The sequence below is a fragment of the Martes martes genome (assembly GCF_963455335.1).
Source record: "Martes martes genome assembly, chromosome: 2".
Classification (NCBI taxonomy): Eukaryota; Metazoa; Chordata; class Mammalia; order Carnivora; family Mustelidae; genus Martes; species Martes martes.
Genome location: NC_137889.1, coordinates 125,352,580 through 125,364,643, shown reverse-complemented (window position 1 = coordinate 125,364,643; position 12,064 = coordinate 125,352,580). Strand labels below are relative to the sequence as shown.

The 12,064-nt window shown below is 38.0% G+C and overlaps 2 protein-coding genes across 3 annotated transcripts in view; one reads left to right on the top strand and one right to left on the bottom strand.

Annotated features, from left to right (window-relative positions):
* ABHD18 (abhydrolase domain containing 18) overlaps positions 1–7,931 on the bottom strand; it is a 57,412-nt gene extending 49,481 nt beyond the window's left edge. Inside the window, exon 1 of the mRNA XM_080797771.1 lies at positions 7,823–7,931. The gene's annotated coding sequence lies outside the window, so the exon portion shown is untranslated. The remainder of the gene's footprint in view (positions 1–7,822) is intronic.
* A 301-nt stretch (positions 7,932–8,232) lies between these two features.
* MFSD8 (major facilitator superfamily domain containing 8) overlaps positions 8,233–12,064 on the top strand; it is a 33,411-nt gene continuing 29,579 nt past the window's right edge. For both annotated transcript variants that reach the window (XM_080797770.1, XM_080797769.1), the window contains exon 1: positions 8,233–8,369. In XM_080797770.1, the coding sequence (XP_080653896.1) occupies positions 8,305–8,369 (65 nt within the window). In that variant the 5' untranslated portion in view covers positions 8,233–8,304. The remainder of the gene's footprint in view (positions 8,370–12,064) is intronic.

Here is a 12,064-nt window from a genome sequence, read left to right as displayed (position 1 = left end):
GTAAAGCACAGGAACAAATAATTTATGTAAGAGGAAATTCAAGAGAAGTGATCATGTAAGTCTCTTCTTTATTTGCTAATTTAAAGATGCTCACTATAACTTTTAAAATTCAAACAATATGGAAGTAGGTATAGTAAAAAAGGGAAGAATAATCTTGTTTCCATTACCTCCAATTCTACTTTTCAGAGACATTTAGTGCTAACAGTTTGGAATCTTAGCTTATTGACACTGTCTACTTACCTACACAAACTTTAAAAAAACTTACTAGTTACATTACATATTTTTGGCAGTAATTAACAACATAAAAATATACAGCGTAGGAGCACCTGGGTGGCTCAGTTTGTTGAGCATCCAACTCTTGGTTCCAGCTCAGGTCACGATCTTGGGGTTGTGGGATTGAGCCCCGCAACTTGCTCCATGCTCAGCACAAAGTCTGCTTGAGATTCTCTCTCTCTCCCTCTCCCCCTATCTCTGCTCCTACTCTCTCTCAAATACATAATCTTTCAAAAATATATACACAGAGTAAAGATGAGAAATCTCTCTTCTTTATTTCTACTAAGTTTCCTCTCCTCCTAAAAGGTAAACACTATATTTAATGCTGTATACCTGTGACCTCTATCCATTCATACATGTACACATATTTTAAGAGTTTTGGTGTGTTTGTTTTTAAACACAAAAGAGACCAACTTCATTATTTGTCTTTTTCCAATGTTGTCCTGCACCCTGCTGATTTATAGGACTGTCTCATTTTTTTCTACTAATAGATGAGCTTAGACCGTTTATATTTATTACTATGATACCTTTTGGGTTTAGTTCTTTTAGGTTTTTGGTTTTGATTTTCCATTTTTAAAAAATTTATTACATTTAATTGTCTTATATTTGAGTGTATATAAATTTGAAGGAGATATATTTAAGTTTCAATAATTCATAATGGCCACCTCTACCATGTGACTTTGAGCAAGTTATTTATCCTTTCTGTGAGTCATCTGTAAAATGGGGATAATAACAGTACTTACCCCTTATGATTGGTATGAGAAGTAAATGAGTTACCACTTATGAAGCATTTAAACAGCAGTTTGCAAATTCAAGTGCCATACATACAACTAAGAGCAACAATATTACTGATTATCCATATTGTGGGTCTCCCAATCAAATGGGGGGCCACCAAATGTGGAGTGATCCAATCAGATGGAGGCTGGGGGCACAGGTGCTGAAAGAATTCATCCAACACAGAATAATGGGGGTAAAAGTTTACTGAATACACTACAAGGAAGTGGCCTGCAGGACAGCAAAGCAAAGACTGCCATAAGACAGTGGTAGTTGGCCACAATTTGAGGGCAAGGTGAGGCCGTACAGCCACTTATGGAATTTCCCCTTTTTTGGTAATCTTAAGGAAAGTAATCTCAGGTAATCAAGCATGGGGCCTGGGAGAGGACAGTGGGCAAAGGGAGAGGCAGAGAGAGAATTTTAAGCAGACTCCCTGCTGAGAGCAGAGCTCCAAGCAGGGCTTGATCCTAGGACCCTGAGATCATGACTTGAGCAGAAATTAAGAGTAGGATGCTTAATTGACTGAGCCACCCAGACAATCCAACTAATTCCTATTTTTTAAATCTAGAAATCTTCAGGGTGCCTGGGGGCTCAGTGGGTTAAGTGTCTGCCTCCAGCTCAGGTCATGATCTCTGGGTCCTGGGACGGAGCTCCACATACGGCTCCCTGCTCAGCGGGAAGTTTGCTTCTCCCTCTCCCTCTGCACCTAACCCCTGCTTGTGCTCTCAATCTCTCTCTCAAATAAATAAATAAATAAATAATCGTTAAAAAGAAATCTAGAAATCTTCTATAAACTTAGATCTAGTTCTAAAACCTATATCCCATTTTTAAAAGACCTTTCAAGCAGCTCTTATAAATGTTGTTTTAGTGTTTAAATGTCTACAGTGAGTTTTCCATATATATCCCATTTATGTTTATCATAACTTATAAAATATCCTTTTTGTAATATAACCAATAGTGTGTTCAATCCATATATTAACAGTAATACTTATTATTTTTTATCTTTCCATCCAGAGTTTTGTTTCCTTCATTAATATTTTACTCTATCCTTTAAGCATGTTACAAGGCTAACAAATTATTTAGTATTTGTGATAACTACTATGAATAGGATTCCTTTTTCCTTATACTTTTTCTTTAGATGAATATTACTATTTCATAAGAAACAGTTTATTCTAGATTTTTTCCTTCAATCCCACAACTTTTGTATTAGAATTACATTCCAGAAATGAGTGTATCAAATACTTAGGGGAGATTTATTCCTCTGTGATGGAATATGCATCTCTCCACCATACCATGCCATTCCTCCAAATTCTTACAAGCTAAGCCATATCAGAAACCCAAGATCATAAGTCATAGAGTGAAAAAGTTCCATGTATATTACCAACTTTCAGGATTACACTCCTTAATCTATTATCCTAAGGATTTTTATAAGCCTGCCTCTAAAACAGATTTCTGATTTGATTAACATTTTTCTAAGATATCTTTAATGATATACCTATTTTAGAGAAAATAATGATCTGAAAATGGAAAAAAAGCTAAAGAATATTTTAAAAAATAATTTGTACTAAATATATCCAATTACAAAATGATACCTTATAGAATTCTGCATAGAAAAAATATTAAATAAATGACATAAACAAAGAATCTTAGTGTCTGTTGTAACAGGTTTAAAAATAGTATCTCAAAAGAACAATGTTATAAATAGAATAGAGGAGAGATACTGCAAACTCATCTATAAAGGGTTAGATAGTAAATATTATAGGCCTTGCAAGGCAAGAGGTAAAATCAAAGGTATTATGTAGGTACATAAAAATTATAAAAAAGAAAACTAATATTCACATAATTTTTAACTGAGGAAATTCAAATATAATAATAATAAGCAATATTTTATAATATAGGTCTAGAAATGAGAGAAATAAATTTTTTTTTCTTGGGACTTTGTGTAATGGGGTTTCAAAGTTAGTACCAAATTGAGTACTAATGTTCATCTGTAAAAACTACTCTTAGTTCGTGGGCCATACAAAAGCAGGCAGGTTGGCCCACAGACCACAGTTTGCTAACCCTTGGGCTAGAAAAATCAAATAAATCATAGACATGTCACAAATGTCACAATAATGTCACAAATGCAAAAATACAACTATAAAACAGTACATTATTATAAATTATCCAATCCTATAAAATGGTATAGGTAAAATGTAAATATTGATTTTAAAAGAATTAAACATGTCACAAGGTAGACCTAAAATCAGTATTCTATCTAAAACAAACACTAGTTATTTAATTAGCTATGTTTTGTCTGCCTTCTTAAAATTCATAATTTGGTAGCTAAAAGGTAGAAAAAACCCACGTGTCCATCAATGGATGAATGGAAAAGCAAAATGGGGTGTATACATACAATGGAATATTATTCAGTCTTAAAAAGGAATGAAATTCTAACATATGCTACAATGTGGAAGAACCCTGAGGACATTATGCTAAGTGAAATAAACTAGTCACAAAAAGACAAATACTGTATGATTCTACTTTTATGAGGTACCTATAGCAGCCAGATTCATACGCAGAAAGCAGAATGGTGGTTACCAGGGGTTAAGGGGACAGGAAAAGGGGATGGGTATTGTCTAATGTGTAGAGAGTTTTGGTTTTGCTAGATGTAGAGTTGTATAGATGAATGGTGGTAATGTCTGCACAACAGTATGACTGAACTTAATACCACTGAACTGTAGTCTAAAAATCGTTAAGATGGTAAATTTTATATGATGGGTATTTTACAATAAAAAAATGGAAAAATTTAGAAACTGGAGTTAATTTGATAGTTTCTCTACAAAATTCTTCAGAAGTTGATTGATACTTTCTTTCCCTCTTGACAACTTTCTCAGTAAGCAGAAATAGTTCACTATCCTACTGATCTAAGAATAGAACTCAAAGCATGTATTAGTCTCTTAAAAGAATCCTACAGCATAATTTAAATATTTGAAGACCTCACTAATGCCTTTAAATAGAAGAATTTGAAGAACAGATCTCTTTAATTGGTTTCCCCCATCCTCTTACTTCCCCTTTCTTGAGGATTAGTTTCCAAGAACCCAGCCTACCTATGTTTTCTGCTTTAGAGTCTCATCTGGCTTTAATCAAGGTGTGGGCTGGTTTGTGTTCTCATCTGGAAGCTTGACTGCTTACAAGACCATTCAGTTTGTTAGCAGAATTCATTTCTTCACAGCTATAGGGCTGAGAGTTTCAATATTTTGCTATTTGTCAGCCAGAGGCCAACCTCAGCTCTTAGGGGCTATCCATAGTTCCCTACCATATGGCTCTCTCCCTAGGAAATTCACAAAAGAGCAGCTTACCTCTTTAAGGCCAAGACGACAGTGAGACTGAGAGTGCTAGCAAGGCAGAGTCTAATATAACTTTAATGTAACCATGGGAGTGTCATCTCACCAACTTTGCCATATAACATATCATCATCATGGGCTATTTATTTTCTCTATAATGGCTGGAAAGGATGGGGGTTAATGTCTTCCTTTATAACATACACAGCATCAATAGCAGATTCCACATTAGCAATAAAAAACTCCAAAATTCTGGGGCACCTTGGTGGCTCAGTCAGTTAAGCCACTACCTTCAGCTCAGGTCATGATCCCAGGGTCCCGGGATCAAGCCCCACATCAGGGTCCTGGGATCAAGTCCTGCATCAGGCTCCTTGCTCAGTAGGAAGCCTGCTTCTCCTCCTCCCTCTGCCTGCCACTCCCCCTGCTTGTGCTCTCTCTGTGTCAAATATATATATATATTTTTAATCTTTTTTAAAAAATAAATAAATAAACAAATAACCCCAAAATTCCAACACTCGTATTTTACAGTAAGAAGAACACTGTTCATGAGACATCCCATTTTTCTACCCAATATTCTTCTAAGATGGTAAACAAAGGCAAATATACAAAAGCAAAAAGTTCAAGAGAAGCAGGAAAGGATCTGAGAACAATGAGCTCTTCAAATATTTTATAAGGTAGCAAGTTTATTATATGCCTAAGTTGTTTAGTTATTTCTCATTTTCAACCCTATACCAGAAAAGCTTTCTAAATCACTTTAATTCCATATAATATAGGCCATAACAATCAGCACTCCAAATCTAGAGAGAGCATATTCCTTGCTATATTTACCTGCAGTAAACCACTGACCAATAATTTATAGAAAGCAAATCAAAAACACACATAACCTGCTGTAATTTTGGCTATGGCATTTAGGATTACAAAGAACTTCTTAAATCCCACTTCAGTCCCAAGAACAATATTAAGGTCTAGGTTTTTTGGGATGTCCTAAACACCTAAGTCTAGGTAAGGCTAACTGCTATCTAGTGTCACCATGAACAGATAATAATCCAAGTACAGGGTAAAGATAACTCCAGTTCACCAAAAAGAGGCACCATCTACAGCCACATCAGATACTTAAAGCTCCTACGTCTGGCTGGATTGACCAGTGAATTCTGCAGAGACAGACCCATTTTTTAAGTATGTGTCAAGCCCAACTGATACAATTATCATCTTCACTTTTATATAGGCAATGCTAAAGGAAAACTCAAAGTACTTCTACAAAAACAAACTTCTACAAAAGTAGAAGTTCTATTACAGTGCCAACAAATGAAGTCTTTCCTAGAAATGAGCTCTATTGCTGAAGTGGCACTCAGTGTCTGTATGCCATATAGTACTTTTATCTCCTATCACTCTAATACTTCAGCATTTAAACATTAAAATCCTATTTTTTTCTGCATTTTTATCCTCATAAAGTTGATACATAAATAGGAAGTTTATTTGTTCATTTGTTTTGAGGGGTAGCTATCTATTCTAAGCAGTCATCTAAGGAAATTCAACAGGTGATTGTCTCACACCCTTATGTGAAACATTCAGCAAATAATCTACTCTTTTTTCAAATTTAGCTCTTCTTTTCCACGGGATTTAAAGAAAGTAATTAAGATTTTTAAAAGATTTCTTAAATGTTTACTGTGTTTGGATGCAATGTTCCTAAGAAATGATGTTTTTTTCTTTCTTTTTTTCCTATGGTACAATACATAGAGCTTATTTAGATTTCACCAGTTTTACACACACTCATTCCACGTACTTTTGTGGTCTAAAGTCATCACTTGGAGGTAGCAATGGAAAATAGCAGTGTCAGAAGACCTGGGTTCCTTCACTAGCAATGTGACCTTGAGTGCCACCTTAATCTATAAAAGGGGAATAATACCTGGCCTACTATCCACACAGTAGCAAATTATTCAATTTATATAAAAATTGGTCACCTGTTTTGATATATTTTAAAGGTACAGGAAAAGATTCTTCTTAAAATTCTTTTCATAGGAAGGCTGCTGTGAAAAAGCACAGGCTTTACATTCAGGAGTCCTGTATTTCTTGGATTTTTGCTCTGTTATTTATTTGTGGTGTTGATCCTAGGAAAATTAACTATTCTTCACGCTTTCACTTTCTTTCTATGCTTACACAATTCCAACTCAGAAGACTGTTGTAGGGATTAAATGAGGCAAGTCATTAAGCACTCACTCACCATATATTCATCTAGCAATTATTCTGCTAGATTATTCTGTCCCTTTGTGAAATACACACACACACACACACACACACACAGTGCTAGACTTCAGGGATTAGAAGTCAATGATACATTAAATCAATGTTATGGCAAAAAAATATTAATTTTTTTAACCTATTTACCTTCTTGGAACCAGTCATAGGATTCTGATAAGTTTCTGAACTGTTGCAAACAAATCTGCAAAACTGAATCCATGCACAAAATATCAAGTCTGGATTCAGAAAATAGTTCTCAACTAATAGAAAACAAATTTCAAGTTTAGCTGCTCATGAGTGGAATGTGCCTGACAGAATAAACAGAAGGTCACAAACAAGACAAAGGTTAGAAGAGATGGCATATACTACACAACAGATAACTAATACAGGGTCTGACATAGGTAACTGCTTATAAATATTAGTTGAAAGAACTGAATTGAGTCCCAACTCTGCCACTTTCTTCACTCCAAGTGACTGGGTAAAATTGTCAACTTCTCTGAATCTTAGTTCTCTATAAAATAGAAACGTGTCTGCTTTACCTATCTCATAGGACAGTTGTAACCAAATGAAATCACATGAGAATATACTAGCACTAATAAAACAATTATGACACTCATAATGACTACTGCTACCAAATACCTTACAAGTCTACTTGTAGAAGTAAAATGTTAATATGTAAGCACCAGGAAAGAGACAGCATCAAGATCTACCGAAACAAAACAAAACAGAACACCCCTGTTTTCTAAAAAAGTCATCTTCTTCATGATAAAAGGAGCTGATCATTACTAAACTCGTGCTGGGCCTTCTCTAACCTCTAGGTTACAGCAGCAGGGTCTGCTAGTGGTATCTTGCAAGACTGAATCCCCCAGTAGGCGCTGGAGACAGTGAGATGTCGATCTGAGGATCAGCAGATTAGAAAGGGCTGCACCCCACCTTCAAAGCCCCCATCAAGGCCCTAACAAGGCAGTACAGGGAGGGTAGTTAGCCTTTATAGTTAGCCGAGCGAGAAAACAACAGCGCCAAGACAATTCCACCTTCCACAGGGACAGGAGACCGCCCGCCAGCCTAGGCCAAAACGTGCCCTACAGCCTTGTCCAGCGCCCGGGACCCCCGCGTCTCCCGCCAAGCCTTGCGCCCCGAGTCCCTGCTTCCTGGCACGTACGCAATGTGTCGAGAGGCTCCCGGAGCGCGGCCCAGACGGGCTACTTACTTACTGGCCGTTCTTAGGGTGCCTGCTGTCCTGCCAGCCGAGTCTGCTGGCGCTGTCCTTCCCCTGGCTCCCAAGACTTGCCTTCCGTCGGAGCCACAAATGCAGTGACAGGAACCTCTCCAGGAACCCAAGAGTAAAATTCCCAGACAGCCAAGTCTAATGAGAGGGACGAGCACGGGGCGGGGTAGCTGTTTAGGCACGCCCTGAACCCTCCCCGGCTCTCTCAAGCAGTCGGGGTTGGCGAAGAAACGCGAACCAAAGGAGGAGTACTAGGACACAGGGCCCTACCCCTGACCTCTTCCCGCCCGGCGCAGTCGGGACTCCCCCGTGACTCCCTCTCTGACCTCGGGCCGCTCCGCCCACTTCTAGTTGCCGAGCACGCACGCGCACTTGCTGGCTTGTTTTGACAGCTTGGACGAGTGGGATGGGAGGGAGCAGGATGTGTCGCGAGAGTTGTTCTCACACCGCCTTGTGGGCGATGTAACTATGGCGAGCCCGGGGATCGAGGCCGAGGAGGACCCGCTTTTAGGCAACCGCACACCGGGAAGCAGGTGAGCGGATGTTGGGGGAAGGCCCCCTCACCTTCCTACGCTCTTGGGACTAGTGCCTTTCCCGGCGTCCGCCTCCTGGGGTCGAACGTAGGTTTCAGGGCGGCGGGGGCCGTGGCCGTTCGCGCGAGACCGCGTGATGTAATGCTCCTGCTGCAGAGGAAAGAAATTCGGCCGCGCGTCGCGATGAGCCAGCGAGCTCTGTTGAAGGTGTTGGAGAAATTCGCGCTGCCCCCTTGAACCTTCACTCCCAGCAGTGTTGCAGCATTAAGCCGCCGCATTCTCCATTCCCCTACGGAGCTGATCACTTTTACACGTTTCACGAAAGCTCTAAAATGATGGTTTTAATCGATACTTGAAGAAACCTTAGTATTGGCTTAATTGCGTGATAACTTTTTGATACTTCGTTAGCAAGTAAACCTGTATAAAATGAGCACAGCTTTCTTCTATGCCAAATATATGAAGACTAATTTCTTAGCGTTTAAGGATGAACTGTGGTTCGACCCTTATATTTCTGGTTGTTTTGATCCTGCTTTATGGACAGTGATTCAGAATTGTTCGGTTTGTCTCTTACTATGCAATTAAGCATTTTTGTCTTTCGGAAAACGGAATTAAGTGTTACTTTGTTTGAAACATAATTTATCAAGCAAATTAATAAATATACAGTTCAGCTGTCAACGACCGTGTGAATTTTTGCACATTTGTCTCTCCTAAGAACTAAACTTTGATTTTAACGACTTTGTTTGAAACTCTTTGGACAGTGTATTTCCCTGGTCCCCAATTTACTGAACGGAATATATGTGTTGCGATTTTATGTACATTTTACCTTGAGATCAATATAATTATTATCAATCCCGAAATATTCTATAATAGAAGAATGTACTCAGGGCCTATTGAGACATTTTGGACTATTTGCTTCTATACTAGTTTATTTTACACTACTTTTTTTTTTTGAGATTTTATTTATTTATTTGATAGAGAGAGCATGAGCTGGGTGAAGGGCAGATGGAGAAGCAGACTCCCACGGAGCAGGGAGCTCCATGCAGGGCGCCCAGAGCTGGAGGCAGATGCTTAACCTACTGAGCCACCCAGGCGCCTTTTACACTATATTCTTACTAATTTACTCTATACTTGCTACACGTTCAAAGTTTTATGTCTGCTTTTTAGTTTTTCTACCTGTTCTGTTGCTAGCAGACTATTCCTCATCATGGATTTGTTATGTATTGACAGCTCTTATTTTTGTTGCTGTCAGCAACCTCTCTTCTCCCAGCTTTTGAGATTTCTAGTTCGCTGCTGCTTTGAAAGCCATTTCTAAACTTAATAGATTTATGTGCAGTTAGAACATGGAAGCTATGACTAAGGACTAACCATCTCTCTTAGTCAAGTGCATGTGCTTCAGCGCATAGAGACTTTGTGACATTTGGATTTCTCAAAGTTCTTTTTGCTTCTACCTGGTTCTTGGCTATTTTTCAGATAGATTCAGGATCCTTGAGTTAGATGTGGTCTTACGGTATATATTCTGTCACTGTGTCCAAATAAATCTACTTCTTACTGTTATATACTCTTATGTTTCAGTTATGTCTGAGTGATTGAGGCTCATTAGGATGCATCTAAATTCAGATGTTCTGTCCATGAACAATACTTGATTGAGATTCTAGATTTAGCATTTTGAAAATAAGGGTGTATTTTTTTAATAAGGGTTTCTTTTAAGGATAATTCAGTAAGTATTCTGTCTTTTAAAACATAGATTCCTTGGTAACGTGAACATATATATAACTAATTGGAAAGCCCTTTTCCCTATGAGTAAATTGTAGAAATTTCAGCCTAGTTTACCACCAACTTTTCTTCACTAAGAAGGTTTATTTTAATATACTGATCTCACGAGTCCTCAGTGGTCTACACTGACCCCATCTGTAGTGTTTAAGAGAACAAGGTATTGACAAATTTTTTCTGTAAAGGCCCAGATGGTAAATATTTTAGGATTTGAAGGACAAGAGGCAAAACTAAAGATATTATTTGGGTACTTAGATAACAAGAAAGAAAGCAAATTCTCAAAAAAATTTTAGTAATGAAATTTAAAATATAAGTGAATAAAATTTTTTGCAGTACAAATCCATAAGAGGAATAGAATTTCTTTTTTAAGGGTGACATTTTGCTTAACTAGAGTTAAAAGTTGATGTTTTCTAACAAGTTGCTCACGAATATTCATCTGTAAAATCTATTCTCCAGTAGAAACTGGTGATCTAGAAACTCATGATAGGTTGGATTTGGACTAAATACTATAGTTCGCTGATCCCTCTTTTAGAATATCCTAAAAGGTTAATAGGTGCTTAAAATTTTTCTTTGCAACTTTAGTGTAATTTCTGTAATACTGATATTACTAGGACTCTGGTCTTATAGAGCGTATCCTTATAGAATATTCTCAATTTATTTTTGTCTTCTAAATTTTATACTGTAACACCATTGCACTATTCTGTCAGTGAGCACACACTTTTTTCTCTTATCTTCTTTGAATATGGGCTCTTTTTTGCTCTCCAGTAGTTCACAAATGCTCTCTCTGGTAAATACATAGTTTTATTTTTCCCTCAGTAGATCCAGAGTCATTTTTTGAAAATAAAGTACTGCTGTTTACCCAAGTCTCCTTGTATTAAATCATGATCTGTTGAACCTAAATTTGGCACTTTTTGCTTATCCCTGTTAAATTTTATCTGACTTATTTTGGTGAAAAATTTCCTCCAGGATTTTGTGTATTCTTCCTAGTTTTTAAGTTACAAGTTTGACAAATTATCTTGGAAGTGCGGGATTCCTTCTTGTGCCTCTTTGATACAAGAAAGAAACCTTCAGAATACTCAATCTTAGCCATGTGACATGGTTGGTTGAATCATCACAATTAAGAAAATATAATAAAAATGGTAACTTGGGGCACCTGGGTAGCTAAGTTAGTTAAGGCCTCCAACCACCGGGATTGCCTGGGTGGCTCAGTCCTTAAGCATCTACCTTTGGCTTGGGTCATGATCCCGGAGGTCCTGGGATCGGGCCTGCATCCGGTTCCCTGCTCAGAAGCCATCTCGTCCCTTTCCCACTCCCCCGGCTTGTGTTCCTCTCACTGTCTCTCTCTCTCTTGTCAAATAGATAAAATCTTTAAAAAAAAAAAATTTCCATCACCCAGTTGCCCCATCACCCCATCCCTCTCCCCTCCAGCAACCTTCAATTTATTTCCTGTGATTAAGAATCTCTTATCGGGGGCGCCTGGGTGGCTCAGTGGGTTAAAGCCTCTGCCTTTGGCTCGGGTCATGATCCCAGGATCCTGGGATCAAGCCCCGCATCGGGCTCTCTGCTCAGCAGGGAGCCTGCTTCCCCCTCTCTCTCTGCCTGCCTCTCTGCCTACTTGTGATCTCTGTCAAATAAATAAATCAGATCTTTAAAAAAAATAAAAAGAATTTCATCATTTGTCTCTCTCTCTGGTTTCATCTTGTTTTATTTTTTCCTCTCTTCCCCTATAATCCTCTGTTTTGTTTCTTAAATTCCACTTATCAGTGAGATCATATGATAATTGTCTTTCTCTGATTGACTTATTTCCCTTAGCATAATACCCTCTAGTTCCATCCACATCATTGCAAATGGCAAGATTTCATTTTTTATGGCTGAGTAATATTCCATTGTCTATATATACCACATCTTCTTCATCCATTCATTTG